The sequence below is a fragment of the Cervus canadensis genome, chromosome X (assembly GCF_019320065.1).
Source record: "Cervus canadensis isolate Bull #8, Minnesota chromosome X, ASM1932006v1, whole genome shotgun sequence".
In the NCBI taxonomy this organism is placed as follows: domain Eukaryota; kingdom Metazoa; phylum Chordata; class Mammalia; order Artiodactyla; family Cervidae; genus Cervus; species Cervus canadensis.
In genome coordinates this window covers 128,533,454-128,551,961 of record NC_057419.1, presented here as the reverse complement: position 1 = coordinate 128,551,961, position 18,508 = coordinate 128,533,454, and the positions used below count along the sequence as shown (strand labels likewise).

General features: G+C 39.7%; 1 protein-coding gene across 1 annotated transcript in view; it reads right to left on the bottom strand.

The window, feature by feature from the left end:
- Positions 1-6,646: 6,646 nt before the first annotated feature.
- Positions 6,647-18,508, bottom strand: part of IL13RA1 (interleukin 13 receptor subunit alpha 1) — a 67,968-nt gene continuing 56,106 nt past the window's right edge. Inside the window, exon 11 of the mRNA XM_043458535.1 lies at positions 6,647-9,115. Coding sequence (XP_043314470.1) covers positions 9,023-9,115 — 93 coding nt within the window. The 3' untranslated portion in view covers positions 6,647-9,022. The remainder of the gene's footprint in view (positions 9,116-18,508) is intronic.

Here is an 18,508-nt window from a genome sequence, read left to right as displayed (position 1 = left end):
AAAGAAGTTAGTGCAGGGTATGGTCCAGCAAAACTAGATCATAAAGCAATCGAGAGGACAACCTGAGATCTAGGAAACAGAATCTAACACAGAAGAGAAGCAAAGAGAATTTCTGGGATGACAGCTGGGTAGCAGACAAACGGGGCAACCCTTCCAGAATGGAGCAGGAGGGCAGCAAACTCCACCAGGGTTGTCTCTAAGAAAAATACATGAATCTCATATATTACCTAATATACTTGACCATACTAAGTGGAGTTTAATGGTTTCGATAAAGTTTGAGCCTGGACTCACAGTAGGTTTATAGAAAAACAAATCAAATCAAATGTACAGTGTGGGGAATATAGTCACTAACTGTAATATCTTTGTTTGGTGACATGTTGGAACTAGACTTACTGTAGTGATCAGTTTGCAATGTATATAAATATCGAATCACTATGTTGTATAACAGGGACCAACATAGGTCAATTACACTTCAAAACCAAACAAATAAAGTCATAGAAAAAGAGATCAGATTTGTGGTTACCAGAGGCAGGGGGCAGGGGAATTGGATGAACACAGTCAAAAGGTACAAACTTGCAGTTACAAGATAAAACAAGTACTGGGTATATAATGTACAACATGACAAATATTGATGTATATATACATCATATAATGATGAAATATAATGTACAACATGATAAACATGGCTGTATGTTATATGTGAAAGTTGTTATGAGAATAGATCCTAAGAGTTCTTACCCCAAGAAAAAAACTGTTTTTTCCTATCTCTTTAATTTTGTATCTATGTGAGATGATGGATGTTTGCTAAACTTACTGTGGAAATTATTTCATGATATATGTAAATCAAATCATTATGTTGTACACCTTAAATTTATGAAGTCAGTCAGTCAGTTCAGTTGCTCAGTCATGTCCAGCTCTTTGCGACCCCATGGACTGCAGCACACCAGGCTTCCCTGTGTTTCATTATCTCCTGGAGCTTGCTCAAACTCATGTCAGTGATGCCATTCAGTCAGTGATGCCATTCAGCCATCTCATCCTCTGTTGTCCCCTTCTCCTCCCGCCTTCAATCTTTCCCAGCATCAGGGTCTTTTCCAATGAGTCAGTTCTTTGCATCAGGTGGCCAAAGTATTGGAGCTTCAGCTTCAGCATCAGTCCTTCCAATAAATATTCAGGACTGATTTCCTTTAGGATTGACTGGTTCGATCTCCTTGCTGTCCACTTATTAAGTACTGTATGACAATTATATCTCAATAAAACTGGAAGAAAAAAAACAAATCAAAGTAAAAGAGACAATTTGGGAATCACAAAATAAAGGCACTGCAGTTAACAGCATTTTACATGGATCAACTGTAGACCAATAATTATACAGTATAATGCAAATATTGAATATTTAAGCCCAAATTTGTTACATTTGCGGAAGGGAATTATGGGTGCACATGGTGTGTATGTAAAGCTAGTTCCTCAGGTTCTATAGTAGAAATTTAGAAATAGATAATCTCTAAGCCTAAGTAAAAATAAGAAATAGCATAAGTATTAGGGTATTATTCCAAAGTAAAGAGTTATATGCCAAAAGAAACAGCTACAAATGTTGAAAGAAGTTTTAAACAACACAGATTTATTAGCTTACAGCAGGTCAGAAGGGCAGCCCAGCACGACTGAATTCTCTGCTCAGGGTCTCACAAGGCTGAAATCACACCAGGCTGGCCAACCTGGGCTCCTCTCTAGAGGCACTGGGGGAGAGTCTGTTTTCAGGCTCATTCAGATTGCTGGCAGGATGCGGTTCCCTCTAACACTTTGTCCATGGCTTCTTCCATCCTTAAGCCAGCAACAACATTTTGGGTCCTTTCTGTGTTTTGAATCTCTCCTCCTCTTATGTTTTCAACCAGAGAAATTTCTCTGCTTCTAGGGGCTCAAATGACCACACCCAACCCACCCTCATAATACAAGATAATCTCACCACTTAAAATTCTGTTATGTTAACCACATTTGCCTAGTCCTTAGAACTGACTCATTGGAAAAGACCCTGATGCTGGGAAAGACTGAAGGCAGGAGGAGAAGGGGACGACAGAGGATAAGATGGTTGGGTGGTATCACCGACTTGAAGGACATGAGTTTGAGCAAGCTCTGCAAGTTGGTGATGGACAGGGAAGCCTGGCGTGCTGCAATCCATGGGGTCACAGAGTTGGACACGACTGAGCAACTGAACTTTGCCATGTAAAGTAACATTGTCATGGGTTCCAAGGATTAGGGTGTGAGCCTCTCTCCTGGGAGGTGGAATCAGCATAAGAGTGGCAGGGAAGGGGAACTGTCTTTTTTTTTTTTTTTTTCCATTTATCTATATTAGTTGGAGGCTAATTACTTTACAATATTGTGGTGGTTTTTGTCATACATTGACATGAATCAGCCATGGATTTACATGTATTCCCCATCCTGATTCCCCCTCCCACCTCCCTCTCTACCCGATTCCTCTGGGTCTTCCCAATGCACCAGGCCTGAGCACTTGTCTCATGCATCCCACCTGGGCTGGTGATCTGTTTCACCCTAAATAATATACATGTTTCGATGCTGGAACTGTCTTTTTTACAAGCCCCGTGGTACTCTTTGAGTTTTAAAATTGTTGTTCAGTCGCTCAGTCATTTCTGACTCTTTGTGACCCCCATGGGCTGCAGCACACCAGGCTTTCCTGTTTTTCATTATCTCCTGGAGCTTGCTCAAACTCATGTCAGTGATGCCATTCAGCCATCTCATCCTCTGTCGTCCCCTTCTCCTCCCACCTTCAATCTTTCCCAGCATCAGGGTCTTTTCCAATGAGTCAGTTCTTTGCATCAGGTGGCCAAAGTATTGCAGCTTCAGCTTCAGCATCAGTCCTTCCAATATTCAGGACTGATTTCCTTTAGGATTGACTGGTTTGATCTCCTTGCTGTTCAAGGGGCTCTCAAGAGTCTTCTCCAGCACCACAGTTTGAAAGCATCAGTTCTTTGGTGCTCAGCCTTCTTTATGGTCCAACTCTCACATCCATACATGACTACGGGAAAAACCATAGTTTTGGCTGTATGGACCTTTGTCCACAAAGACTTTTAAAATTAGGTACATGTTTTATGTTGATCAAATGAAATCCCAAAAGTTAATTGCAATGACCCAATTTCCAAGTATTGAATTCAAAGGGACTATTTTAGAGAATGCATCAGATGTAGTAGCAGATGTACAAGCAATCTGTATTATACAAAGTCCATTTTGGCATTTCTAGCAAAATGACCTAAGACCTGCAAAGTATGTTAAGAAATACTTGTTAGGTACAACCATAGCTGGGCCCTTGGGAAAATTCTGGTTTGGATGAATCACAGTATTCTTCCAATGTATCAATTCCTTTGTTCTTACTGTTGTATGAAGGGCCGACTTTGGTTATTTTTGGCAGATACTGCTGATAGCTAACTATCTCCCGTAGTGAGAATAGGAGGTGACCATAAACATATTCTCTTGATATGTAAAACAAAAGTCATCATCTTAATTTTTGCAGGATATCAGAACAGAGCCAATCTAGTCCAACCTCCTCATTTTACAGATGAGAACACTGAGGCTGAGAGAGAGAAAGGAAGCTGCCTATGGCATTGCTAGTGCACACAGCAAAGATCTTCACTTCTAAATGAGCTCTACAGCTTATGGCCATTGTTATGAGCCTGGATGGGATGATAAATCACTGTCTAACATCTTCACTTTCTAGATGGGGAAGTAGACGCAGACAGGAAGAGATACCTGTCAAAGTCATTTGAAACTCCTAAATTCTAATCCAGGTCTCTTTCCCTGTAGAAAGTAGCCTCTCCCTGACTAACCACCTGAAAGTGAAAGTGTTAGTTGCTCAGGCAGGTCTGACTCTTTGCCACCCTGTGGACTGTATCCCATCCTCTGTCCGTGGAATTCTCCAGGCAAGAATACTGGAGTAGGTAGCCATTCCCTTCTCCAGGGGATCTTCCCAACCAGGGACTGAACCTGGGTCTCCCAAATTGTGGGCAGATTCTTTACCATCTGAGCCACCAGAAAAGCCCACTAACCACTCGATACCAGGACACACCCTGCTGCTGCTGCTGCTGCTAAGTCGCTTCAGTCGTGTCCGACTCTGTGCGACCCCATAGACGGCAGCCCACCAGGTTCCCCCATCCTTGGGATTCTCCAGGCAAGAACACTGGAGTGGGTTGCCATTTCCTTCTCCAATGCATGAAAGTGAAAAGTGAAAGTGAAGTCGCTCAGTCATGTCCAACTCTTTGTGACCCCATGGACCGCAGCCCACCAGGCTTCTCTGTCCATGGGATTTTCCAGGCAAGAGTACTGGAGTGGGGTGCCATTGCCTTCTCCAGGACACGCTTTGCCCACGTCTAAATTTCTAGTGCCTAGCACACTGATTGGCTCATAGAGGAATCACAAATGAATCTTAAGACAGTGTATAAAAGTTTGCTTTGCAATGAAATGATTTATATTCTCAGTCTTCCAGTTGATAAGAAATCTGGTAATAATTTGAAATAAGATGTTTCTTCCTTAGCCTCCTAGGACAAATAAGTACATCACTGGCTATATCATACAGGCTCTAAAGTCAGGTGACTTGTTTTCCAATTCTGTCCCAGTCACGAGCTATGTGATCTTGCACTCCCAACTGAATCACATTATGCCTTGCTTTCTTCATCTGTAACATGAAGATAATAACACAATTTATCTCATAGGACTCATATGGGGATTTAGTGAAATAACACATGTAACTTGGTAGACAGTAGCTACTGGGTAACTATTAATTTTCTCTTTTTATATAATGGTCTACATAGTAAATGTTGAAAACTAACAGTGAAGTATTTTCCTGTTGCTAATGGCAAACTAAGTGTGACCATTAGAAAAGACAGCTAAAAGCCAAAGAACTTTCAGAAAGAAATCATGTTGGGGATTGATATAAAAGTACATCCAAATGTCAGCAAGACTCCTCCCTCACTTGAAGTAGAAGCATGCCAAGACTTTGCTACAGTATTTACAAAAAATGTTATTGCTTGATCTAATCATTAGGGTTTACAAGAAAATAGTCTCTGAAATAAGTGTTCTGTTGTTGTTGTTCAGTCGCTAAGTCATATCAACTCTTTGTGACCCCATGGACTGCAGCACACCAGGCTCCCCTGTCCTTCACTGTCTCCTGGAGTTTGCTCAAATTTGTGTTCACTGAGTTGGTGTTGCTGTCTAACCACCTCACCCTCTGCCACCCCTTTCTCCTTTTGCCTTCAATCTTTCCCAGCATCAGGGTCTTTTCCAATGAGTTGGCTCTTTGCATCAGGTGGCCAAAGTATTACTTTCTTCTAAAACTATTAATATTCTAGTAGCATGAAACACTACTCATGTGAGCACAAAGTTGTGCTTGTAAAAGAGCAGGACTGCATGGAAATGACAAAATGATAAATTATCCTGGAAAGCAAATGGGTTTAGATCATTCTGGCTCCTCTGCCCTGAGATGAGGTGAACACATTTGTAGCTACAGGAATTTGTTTTCTATAGATCTCATACAGATATATAACCTCAAGTGTCCCCAGTTAAATGTTTTCTGTCCTAATAGTGTTGATGTGTTGAGAATCAAAAGGCAGTTTCTTAATCAAAACTATACTTACCTGGAGATGGATTTCCAGAATCTTCCTGTATCATTTTAAATAATTACAGAAGTAACCTGACCAAGACCAGCACTTCCTATCCATACCCTAGGGCTTGGATCCTGGAAAGTTGCAGGGTAAGTGACAAATGTCAGGTTAAAGACCCACTCCTAGAACATAATACAAATGAGAAACTCTCCATGACATTCAAACCATTTTGCTGTAGTTACAGAAAACATGGAAATATATTACTACCTCTTAAAAGGGAAACTTTTGAAAATGGATTTTCTTAGTCTCACATCTAACTTGCTTATGTGATTCATTCATAACTAGAGGTCCCTCATCATGTATATACCATGACAGTCTCCTGAAGTACACTGCACTCTGTGCTGTGCTTAGTCACTCAGTCGTGTCTGATGCTTTGTGACCCCATGGACTGTAACCTGCCAGGCTCCTCTGTCCACGGGGATTCTCCAGGCAAGAAGACCGGAGTGGGTTGCCATGCCCTCCTCCAGGGGATCTTCCCAACCCAGGAATCAAACCCAGGTCTCCCACATTGCAGGCAGATTCTTTAATGTCTAAGCCACCAGGGAGGTCTGAGAATACTGGAGTGGGTAGCCTATCCATTCTCCAGGGGAACTTCCTGACACAGGAATCGAACCAGGGTCTCCTGCATTGCAGGCAGATTCTTTACCAGCTGAGCTACCAGGGAAGCCCACACTGCACTCTATTGGAAGCTTAAAATCAGAAAGGACCAGTTCCCCATTTCCCTTGTTAGAACCATGATTTATCAAATACTTATGTCCCTTTAGGTACTGTTTGCAAAGGCTGTGCTAATATTAAACCACATGCACACCTTTATCAGAAAACCCAGGCATGCCAAGAACAGCAGAGAAGCTCATGATAAATGGTTGTAAGATAAATTAGCAGTCTTGGAATTTTTTCCCAACTTACATTCTTTTAACTCCAATTTTTTCTGCCACCTACTCCTCATAACACTTTCTTTGAAATAAGACAAAAGGAAAACATTTGGGTGACATACAAAAAAACAATATTTATTTTACTCAAGCTTTTCTGCAAGAAGTTAAACAAAATGATCCCCAGTTGAAGGCATTACCAAAAATGTTAACATAGTTTCATGTATCCCTTCTGTGCCAGATGAGGAAAAGACTTATCTGAATGAAAGAATAAGAATGACCATTCTTACAGTGGGTTTACTTAGCTATGTGGAGAAAAAAAAACATATATGTTAGACATCAAATAGTACACAAACCTACTAATTTCCTATAGGTAGTGGGAATTAAGCTGATGTATTAAAGTATCCAATTGCTCTCAAGACCTCGGGATCACTTACCAGGAATTATAAAACAGCCATAGGCACTCCCATAATTCACCGCCCCATTTCCCCCCCCAACTATTTTGCTACCAAAAGAGCAAGATGGAAACAAAACACAATTTTCCCACTCTCAGGCTGCAGGACTGTCTGGCATCAGTAGTTCCTTAGATCATCAGAATATTAGAGCAACCCCCACCACTGCCATCTAAGTAGGATGACAGGAAAAATGGCTTTGGGTGAGGCATTTAGGTGTTGTATTTTCTGGAAGTATAAGATCTGGCTAGGAAATAATGATCCCCTCCCTACACAGGAAAACCAAATATTCTTTCTGGAGAACAGTAGGGCAGAATGGAACATCCATGCCTGTCTTCCAGCCTCAACCTGACCTCAAATATAGAAGTGCAGGGAGGAAACATCTTGACATCAGCCATTGCCATGAGCCCCAATTTCCTCCTCCACTGTGGTGCAAGGACATTGCCACTTTCGCCCAAACCTGTAAAGAGTAGGGATGTCTTATCTCCCTTCCCTCTAAGAGCAGGAATTGGAACTAGCACTATCTTATTAATATGAATGAATGAATGTTTGGAGAACTTGTGACATAGAGTTCTCAAGTTCCTACCAGTAATCTGAGTCTATGTGAGGAAGGGGACTTCTCATTTCCATACTCTGAATATAGAGGAAGTAGAAATAGAGGGAATATATATATACACATATGAATATGTTGTGGGGATGGGTGAGGATGGAGCCCTAACATAGGCAAAAAAAAAAAAAAAAAACCCCACAAAGGACTAACGTTGGAGCCTGGGATGGCTGGCTATCAGTATTAGAAACGAAGCCTGCTAATAACCATTTGGGAGAGTAAGGGAAAAGAGAAAGATACAACTATTCTTTTTTTCTCAAGCAAATATCAAAGTTCTAAGTGAAGAGAATACTTTTCTGTGTAGAAAATGCATAAACAGTAAATGCTGAAAACCTTCAAATAAATGCAGACTCACACAGAAGTTACAAAATATGCGAGAATTAGTCATTGTTTGTCAATCTACTCACACTTTTCCTGAGATGCAAATTACTCCCTGCTCCTCTAGGTGCTGTGAACAGATTTATATTCTAATTGCTAATGAGAGGTGAAAGAATACACAGAGGGAGATGAGGGAGAATGCAAAAGGGGAAATCAGGGTGGGGAGTGGGGAGCTGAAACATCTGAAAAATGACGGGTGGGGAGAAAAAACTGATTGAGCCCCAACTAGACTGTGAATTCTTTGAGGGAGTCAGCACTTCACAGCTGGAGGCCCAATACAATCTGGACATGTGCTAAATACTTGATCTGAATAGCAGTGGTGAAGAAGAAATTCATCATTAGAGATTGTGTCCTTCAAACTCTAATATCCAATAAGTTGTTCTGCCTCCACTGCCATTAAAAGCCTGCAGTGGCTTCAAAAGTTCTCAGTAAAGAAGCTGCCTCTGCTTTTTCTATAGTCACAGCTGGCCGACATGGATGCCTGGGCCTTTCAAAGCAGAGGAAAATGCTGCTGGAGGGGATGAAGATTCCAGACTATTAAAGAGTTTTAATAGCCGTAGCCCCAACTCAATGGGATCCCAAACAATAGATAACAGATTCTATCAATTCTGTTTTGTTAGATGTTCTCTATGACTCAAGTTTGACTTCAGCATTTACACCCAAAATGAGTTCTCCTACAAATAGTATGTGTTGGTATTATCTGAGAAAAAGAATTCAAAGCAGGCATAGATCCCTCAGGAAGTTGTCACAACTCTTGATAAGATTAACTCAACTGCCATCATCACTTTCTAGCTTTTGCCCCCTAGTGTGAAGCCTTCGCAAAAGATGTCTGCTTTTATAATTCAACAAAAATGACTCCGTTCTTTTTTCCAAAGGGCCTATTATTTTTAGTTTTTCGGTGCATGACTCAACAGAAAGACCTGTGGCTCTTATGAGCTGCCTGTTTTAAAATGGTCCAGTAGTCTCAGTTTTCCTTTAACAAGTTCCCAGATAATAAATGGAGAACGGAACGAATCTTCACAAGGTCACATTGAAGGTTAAAATAAATTATCCCCATCACTGAGAGGCTCTCTTCAGGCTTTCTATCAGCACTACAGAGTCAGTTTCTTCTTTGGTTTGTTTCTCATAGATGTCATACTTCTTCCAGTGCTAGAAGGGAAGAAAAAACACATAATGAATTTTCTAAACAGTGTTCTTTTCCTGAGTACCCACAGTAAGTGCCTATTTTTAGATTTGTGTGCATGGAACCCTGAGTGTATATTTTCCTGTTTGTTTCAGGTTTTTTGTTGTTGTTGTTGTTTTGACCCAAGAATCTTCTTCATCTGTTTGGCCAACTGAACGAATTGATCAAGAAAAAAGCATGGGATTGTTACAGGATGTTTAATAACTATCTCAAAAGGTAAACTTATGTGGACATCTCCAAAACTGGAAACAAAGTAATCTGTAGAAGAATGAAAGAGTGACATGTTTTTCTTACTTCAACTGTTTCTATCTTTATTTTTTTACTGCTCAAATTTGACCATTGCTCCAGAGTTGTCGGAGGCTCAGAAAGGCATCAAGGTTTAGGGCAATATACAAAATATCCTAGAAGACAGTGCAGTTAAAAGTTTTGAAAGACCTTGCATTAACAACTTCATGGAACATCATTTGCAAGAACAGGGAATTGTGCATACAAAGTAAGCACATCTTGAACTCAAGTTAAGTGTGTCTCTTATGGTGAAAGCCAATATCCTAGTCCTTGCCTTCCTTCCTTCCAAGTCAGAGGAAAGGGTGAAATGTGAGCTCAGCCCCCTCATCTGTAAAACACAGTTGTTAGACTACACCAGGTGACAGCAAACTATGTTCTAAGGGCCAAATCTAGCAGGCTGCTTGTTTTTGTAAATGAAGTTTTATTAGAACACAGCCATGTCTATTTGTTTCTGTATCATCTATGGCTGTTTTCATGCTACAACAGCAGAGCTGAGTTGCTGTAATAGACCCAATGACTTGTGAAACCAAAACTATTTACTATCTTGTTCTTTACAGAAAAAGTGTGTCAATCCCTGCACTAGATTATTTCTAAGCTCCTTTCTGCTCTGCTGTTTTCTAGTTCTGTAAGACTAGAGAAGTAAATGGAAAGAAGAAAAGCTAAAAACAAATGACAATGATGATTCAGCTGCCTCCTGTTGTGCAACTGGAGATGGACCCAGCAAGTCAGGAGCATCCAGTCTTAGAGCACATATAGAGGGATGAGTTGGGAAACACTGCTTAAAATATCCAAATTATTCTAAATATTTAACTGTGATACTCCTAGTAGAAAGGCTACAATAAAAAATACTGACAATTCCAAGTGCTGATAAGGATGCAGAGTATCTGGACTTTTTATATATTGCTGGTGGCAATGTAAAATAGCACAATCACTATGGAAAACAGTCTGACAGTTTCTCATAAAACAAAATATACACTTACTGAATGACCCAGAAATCTCACTCCCAGGTACTGACAAAAGAGAAATGAAAATATGTCCACACAAAGACCTCTATATGAATGTTTATAGCAGCTTTATTCATAAAAGCCAAAAATCAGGAATAGTCATGATGTCCTTGAACAAGTAAATGGTTAAATAAAAATAAAAGCAATGGCACACAACAACACAGCAACATCATGCTAAGTGAAAGAAGCCAGACTCAAAAATCTGTGGGTTGCGTGATTATTTTGGGCTTCCCTGGTGGCTCAAATGGTAAAGAATCTGCCTGCCAATGCAGGAGACCTAGGTTTGATCCCTGGGTTGGGAAGATCCCCTGGAGAAGGAAATGGCAACCCACTCCAGTTTTCTTGCCTGGAAAACCCCATGGACAGAGGAGCCTGGCAGGCTACAGTCCATGTGGCCACAAAGAGTCAGACACAACTGAGTGACTAACACTTTCACCATTCCATTTATATAATATTCAGGAAAAGGCAAAATCTTATGGATAGAAAACAGATCAGTGGTTGCAAGGGTACAGGATCAGGGAAGGGGGTGTACTGTAAAAGAGTATGAGGGAACTTGGAGGGATGATGAAGTTTTCTATATCTTGATTGGAGTGGTAGCTACAAAATTGCATACATTCGCTAAAACTCTTATAACTGTACACTTAAAAGTAAAATCTTAACACACTAAATTAAAAAAAACAGAAAAAGAGACACAGAAGTACAGAACAGACTTTTGAACTCTGTGGGAGAAGGTGAGGGTGGGATGTTGCGAAAGAACAGCATGTATATTATCTATGGTGAAACAGGTCACCAGCCCAGGGGTGGGATGCATGAGACAAGTGCTCGGGCCTGGTGCACTGGGAAGACCCAGAGGAATCGGGTGGAGAGGGAGAGGGGAGGGGGGATCGGGATGGGGAATACGTGTAAATCTATTGCTGATTCATGTCAATGTATGACAAAACCCACTGAAAAAATAAATAAATAAATTTTTAAAAAAACGCACAGATACCTAATAAAAATCTAAAAACATATAACCTTAAATAATGGTTTATCCAATAAATGGCACTAAGACAACTGGCTAAACATTTGAAAAACAAAGTTAAACCCTACCTCACAGCCTATATGGATAAACGCTCTATGGATTAAAGACCTGTATCTGAAAAACAAAATCAAGTAAGTCCTGGAAAAATGTATTAAGGAGCAATTATATAAATCTGTAGTAGGAAAGAGCTTTCTACATATAACAAATAAAGGAAGAGGGAGAATAAGATGGTGGAGGAGTAGGTGGACATGGAGTACAACTCTCTCCACAGATACATCAGGAATACATCTGCAGACACAGAAGTGCATGCAGAACACCAGTGGAAAGCAGACAGGAGTACCTGACCAGAGGAAAAGAATATATAGAACCATGTAAAACTCGGTAGGATGAAGGAACTAGGGGGAAAAACAGGAGTGTTAGTAGGACTGGACCTGCCCTCGGCGGGTGGGGGAACTGAAGCAGGGGTCCGATCCCCACATTGGGGCAATCATCTGAGTCAGAGGAGAAACATTTAAGGCTGAGAGTGAAACAGCTGATCTGTGGCAGCCTAAATGGAATGAGAAATGGAATCAGACAGTCCTTGCTGCAGCCATACATACACCAGACAGGGACGCAGGTCTCCTGGAAGGTACAGAGGCTGGGTGCTTAAGTTTAGGAATTGTGGAGCAATCCCAGGGCAAGGGCTTCTGTTGACTGGGGCGAGACCAACTGAGGGGACCTGAGGGAGGAGACTGTGGTGGGAAATGCCTGTGGAGGAAAGCCAGGCAGCCATGGAAGCAAGGCAATACTGCTGAGTCACATGCAGGGGGTGGAGCCATCACCATAGACTCTCTCTCCCCACATGCCAGCACTGGCAGCTGAACAATAGAGAGTCTGGCCTATCAAACCCCTGACTGCACTCAACTACAGAACAGGACCCCACCCAGGGTGCTCCTTTAAGTGTCTGATGCACAGATCTACAGAATAAGACCCCAGCCAGGGGGGCCCCTCCATGTACCTGATACACCGAACAACAGAGAAGGACCCCAGGCAAGGGAGCCCTCTAAGTGCCTGAGTAGGCAGAGTTATGGAGAAAGACTGGCCAAAGAGGCCTTCTGATCACCAGCTACAAGGGGCTTGAAAAAAGACTCTGATAGGGCCACAACTCCTGCGGCAGAGGCAGTCCGTGTCCCTGCACACTTGGTGCCACCAGGGTCTCTGCAGGCCAAGCAGCTGCGCCACCTTCATGCTCAACTCTCACTGGGGCAGAGCTGCCACAGGCAAAAAATTCTTGCATCTACGCATGCAGGGTCACTTCGATAGTGTCTGACTCTTTGCAACCCTATAGATTGTGGCCTGCCAGGCTTCTCTGTCAGGGAGTGGGGTTCTCCAGGCAAGAATACCGGAGCGTATTGGCCAATACTGGTTGCCATACCCTTCTAGAGCACTATATTTCCTGCTGCCCAAGCTGCCAACTCCCCTGAGGACCTGGTACTGCCAGAACCCCTGCAACCCAAGCAGCTGCACCATCTCCACACCTGGCCCTCACAGGTGCAAACCCAAGCCCTCCAGGGCAGCCTCAGGAGCAAATCTCAAAGGAATCCCAATGGAAATACCCACATGCAGAGGTGGAAATAAAACCACAATTGAAACCCAGGGACAGCGTGGCTAAGGAAGAAGACCCAAAACCTTCCCACCAGCTGTACAAGCTGTAGATTAAATCCACACAATCAACTAGGCAGACTCTGTGTCTTTGGAATATATAAAAGGTCATGAGAGCTCCCACAAAAGAAAATGCACTAGTTCTGATAGCTGAGGACATTGGAGGCAAGAACACATAGGAATTGGACCAGATTAGAATATGAGCTGCCCCCACAGCAGGTCCAGAGATCAGCACAGTGTTGGACTACATCCTAGGGAGGTGAGGTTGACTTTGACTCCCAGAGAGGGAAAGGACTCTGACAGCAGTGACTCAAGAAAAATATTTATTATTCTTAGGTTTTGACTTGTTCTGTAGATTCTTGTGGACTTTTTCTTTCTTTTTTCCCCCTTTTTTCCACCCTCTGTTGTAGTTGCACAATTTATTGGCACTATAAAATCTAGTTAAGCTTTTGAGTTTTTTCTTTTTTTTCCTCAGTAACATTTTTTATTGTTATTATAAACCTCTGCCTGTATGTTGTGCTTTTGCAACTCTGTGGAGTTTTCCCTTTTCTCTTCTTTTAATTTTAATTTTTTAAACCTATCATTATTTTTCTACATTTATTCCTTTGTTTGCCTTTCCTACTGTTCTTTTCCCCTTGCAGTTAATCTTTAATGTATATGAATCTTCTTCATCTATCTCTATTTAACTTTGCATATTTATTCTTTCTTTCCTTTCCCCTCAACATATAGGTTAGCTTTGTTTTCACGGCTTTATTCCCCACTTGGCATCTTGAATTAGTTTTGTTTTCCAGTTTGTGCTTTAGTTAGTTTTTTCTTAACTGGTAAATATAACTTTTGATTTCCATTGTTCCCTGGGTCAATCTACTGTACTTTATTTTTGTTGGACTTTTTTGACTTTGCTCATGGGTATATATGTATATGTGTATATTCCATTATTTTAATTATTATTTGCCTGATTTTGTAACTGCCATTTGTCTGGGGTTCATCTTTGGTTTCTTGTTTTTGGATATTTGTTTTAATCTCACTTAATGCCATAACAAACCACTTGTGGAATCTTCACTCCTGACCAGAGATCAAGCCCTGAGCCTTTGGGAGCACTGACTCCAAGACCCTAGACTACCAGAGAACTAACCCTAGGGAGTATCAAATACTGAGAACTCACACAAAGGAAACCACTTGAATTCAAGACCCGGCATCACCCAACCACCAGTAGCACCCTGTGAAGGACGCCTCATCTAAATAACAAACAAAACAAAAATACAAACCCAATCATTAGCAGACAGGATTACCACCTCACTCAGCCTTGCCCATCAGAGGAAAAACAAAGAAACACACAAAAGCTCAGCATAAAACGCACCCTATACAAAGCTCACACAAACCACTGGACCAAACTTAGGAGGGCAGAAACCAAAAGGAAGAAAGAATTCAACCTTGAAGCCTGGGAAAAGGAAACTTTAAACACAATAACTTACAAAAAAAATAATGAAAAGGCAGAGAAATAATACACAAATGAAGGAACAAACTAGAAACACATAAGTCCAAATAAATGAAGAGGAAATAGGCAAACGACCTGAAAAAGAATTCAGAATAATGATAGCAAAGATGATCAAAAACCTTGAAAACAAAATGGAGAAAATGCAAGAATCAATTAACAAAGACCTAGGAGAATTAAAGAATAAATGTGCAGAGACAAACAACACAATTACTGAAATTAAAAATACTCCAAAAGGAATCAATAGCAGAATATCTGAAGCAGAAGAATGAATCAGTGATCTGGAAGATAAAATGGTGGAAATAACTGCTGAAGAGCAGAATAAAGTAAAAAGAATTGAGGATAGTCTCAGAGTCCTCTGGGACAATATCAAACACACCAACATTCAAATTATAGGGGTCCCAGAAGATGAAGAGAAAAAGAAAGGATATGAGAAAAGTTTTGAAGAGATTATAGTTGAAAATTTCCTCAACATGGGAAAGGAAATAGTCAATCAAGTCCAAGAGGCACAAAGAGTTCCATATAGGATAAACCCAAGGAGAAACAGGCCAAGACATATACTAATCAAACTAACAAAGATTGAACACAAAGAAACAATATTAAAAGCAGCAAGGGAGAAGTAACAAGTAACACACAAGGGAAACCCCATACATTTAACAGTTGATCTTTCAGCAGAAACTGCAGGCCAGAAGGGAATGGCAGGATATATTTAAAGTACTGAAACGGAAAAATCTACAACCAAGATTACTCTACCTGGCAAGGATCTCTTTCAAAACTGATGGAGAAATCAAAAACTTTTCAAACAAGCAAAAGTTAAGAGAATTCAGTACCACCAAACCAGCTTTACAACAAATGTTAAAGGGACTTATATAGTCAGGAAATATAAAAGAAGAAAAAGATTTACAAAAACAAACCCCAAACAATTAAGACAATGGCATTAGGAACATACATATCAATAATTACTTTAAGTGGAAACAGATTAAATGCTCCAACCAAAAGACACAGACTGGCTGAATGGATACAAAAACAAGACCCATGTATATGCTGTCTACAAGAAACCCACTTCAGACCTAAGACACATATAGACTGAAAGTGAGATGGAAAAATATATTCCATGCAAATGGAAAGCAAAAGAAAGCTGGAGTAGCAATCCTCATATCAGAAAAAGTAGACTTTCAAATAAGGAATATTACAAGAGATAAAGAAGGACACTACACAATGATCAAGGGATCAATCCAACAGGAAGACATAACAATTGTAAATATCTATGCACCCAACATAAGAGCACCTCAATACATAAGACAAGCACTAACATACATAAAAGGAGAAATTAACAGTAACACAATAATTGTAGGAGACTTTAACACCCCACTCACACCAATGAACAGATCATCAAAACAGAAAATTAGTAACAAAACACAAGTCTTAAATGATTCATTTGATGAGATGGATCTCACGGATATCTTCAGGACATTCCAGCCAAATACAGAAGAGTACACCTTCTTCTCAAATGCACATGAAACATTCTCCAGGATAGACCACATCTTGGGTCACAAATGAAACCTCAGTAAATTTAAGAAAATTGAAATTGTATCAAGCATCTTTTCTGACCACAACGCTATGAGATGAGATGAGGTTTTTTTTATAAGAAAAAAACTGTAAGAAACACAAACACATGGAGATTAAACAGCACGTTTCTAAATAACCAACAGGTTACTGAAGAAATCAAAAGGGAAATCAAAAAGTTTCTAGAAACAAATGACAATGAAAACACAACTCAAAACCTATGGGATGCAGCAAAAGCAGTTCTAAGAGGGAAGTTTATAGCAATACAATCCTACCTCAATAAACAAGAAAAACATCGAATAGACAACCTAACTTTACACCTAAAACAACTGGAAAAAGAAGAACAAAAACAACCAAAATTAGTAGAAGGAAAGAAATCATAAAGATATGAGCAGAAATAAATGAAAAAGAAATGAAAGAAAAAATAGTAAAGATTAATAAAATGAAAAGCTGGTTCTTTAAGAAGATAAACAAAATTAACAATGCTTTAGCCAGACTCATCAAGAAAAAAGAGAAAAGCATCAAATTGACAAAATTAGAAATGAAAAAAGGAGAGGTTACAACAGACAATGCAGAAATACAAAGAATTGTAAGAGGCTATTATGAACAACTATATGGCAATAAAATGGATAGCCTGGAAGAAATGGACAGATTCTTAGAAAAGTTCAATCTTCCAACACTAAACCAGGAAGAAATAGAAATTATGAACAACCCAATTATGAGCACTGAAATTGAAAGTGTGATAAAAAAAATCTCCTAAAAACAAAAGCCCAGGACCTGAAGGCTTCACAGGAGAACTCTATCAAACATTTAGAGAAGAGCTAGTGCCTATCCTTCTTAAACTCTTTGAAAAAACTACAGAGGAAGGAACACTTCCAAACTCATTCTATGAGGCTACCATCACCCTGATACCAAAACCAGACAAAGACAACACCAACAAACAAAACTACAGGCCAATAATACTCATGAAATAGATGCAAAAATCCTCAACAAAATTTTAGCAAATAGAATTCAGCAACACATCAAAAAGCTCATACACCATGATCAAGTTGGGCTTATTCCAGGAATTCAAGGATTCTTCAATATTTGCAAATCAATGTGATACACCATATTAACAAATTGAAAGATAAAAACCATATGATCATCTCAACAGATGCAGAAAAAGCCTTTGACAAAATTCAGCACCCATTTGTGATTAAAACTCTTCAAAAAAATGGGCATAGAAGGAACCTACCTCAACATAATAAAGGCCATATATGATAAGCCTACAGCAAACATTATTCTCAATGGTGAAAAACTGAAAGCATTCCCCCTATGATCAGGAACAAGACAAGAGTGTCCACTTTCACCATTATTATTCAACATAGTTCTGGAAGTCCTAGCTATAGCAATCAGAGAAGAAAAAGAAATAAAAGGAATCCAGATCGGGAAAGAAGTAAAGCTCTCATTGTTTGCAGATGACATGATACTGTACATATAAAATCCTAAAGATAGTATCAGGAAATTACAATAGCTAATCAGTGAATTTAGCAAAGTTTCAGGATACAAAATCAATACATAGAAATCACTTGCATTTCTATATACTAACAATGAATAATCCAAAAGAGAAATTAAGGAATCAATCTCATTCACCATTACAACAAAAAGAATAAAATATCTAGGAATAAACTCACATAAGGAGACAAAAGAATTGTATACAAAAAATTATAAGACACTAATGAAAGAAATCAAAGATGACAAAAACAGATGGAGACAACAAAAACATAATCCATGTTCCTGGGTAGGAAGAATCAATATTGTGAAAATGACTATACTACCAAATGCAAACTACAGATTCAATGCGATCCCTATCAAGTTATCAATGACATTTTTCACAGAACTAGAACAAAAAATTTCACAATTCATATGGAAGCATAAAAGACCCCAAATAGCCAAAGCAGTCTTGAGAAAGAGGAATGGAACTGGAAGAATCAACCTTCCTGACTTTAGATTATACTACAAAGCTATAATCATCAAGACAGTATGGTACAGAAATATAGAACAATGGAATGATAGAAAGCCCAGAAATAAACTCATGCACCTATGGGTACCTTATTTTTGACAAAGGAAGCAAGATTATATAACAGGGCAAAGAGAGCCTCTTCAATAAATGGTCCTGGGAAATGTAGACAGCTACATGTAAAAGAATGAAATGAGAACACTTCCTAACAGCACACACAAAGATAAACTCAAAATGGATTAATGACCTAAATGTAAGACCTGAAACTATAAAATTCTTAGAGGAAAATATAGGCAGAACACTCGATGACATAAATCAAAGCAAAATCCTCTATGACTCACCTCCTAGAGC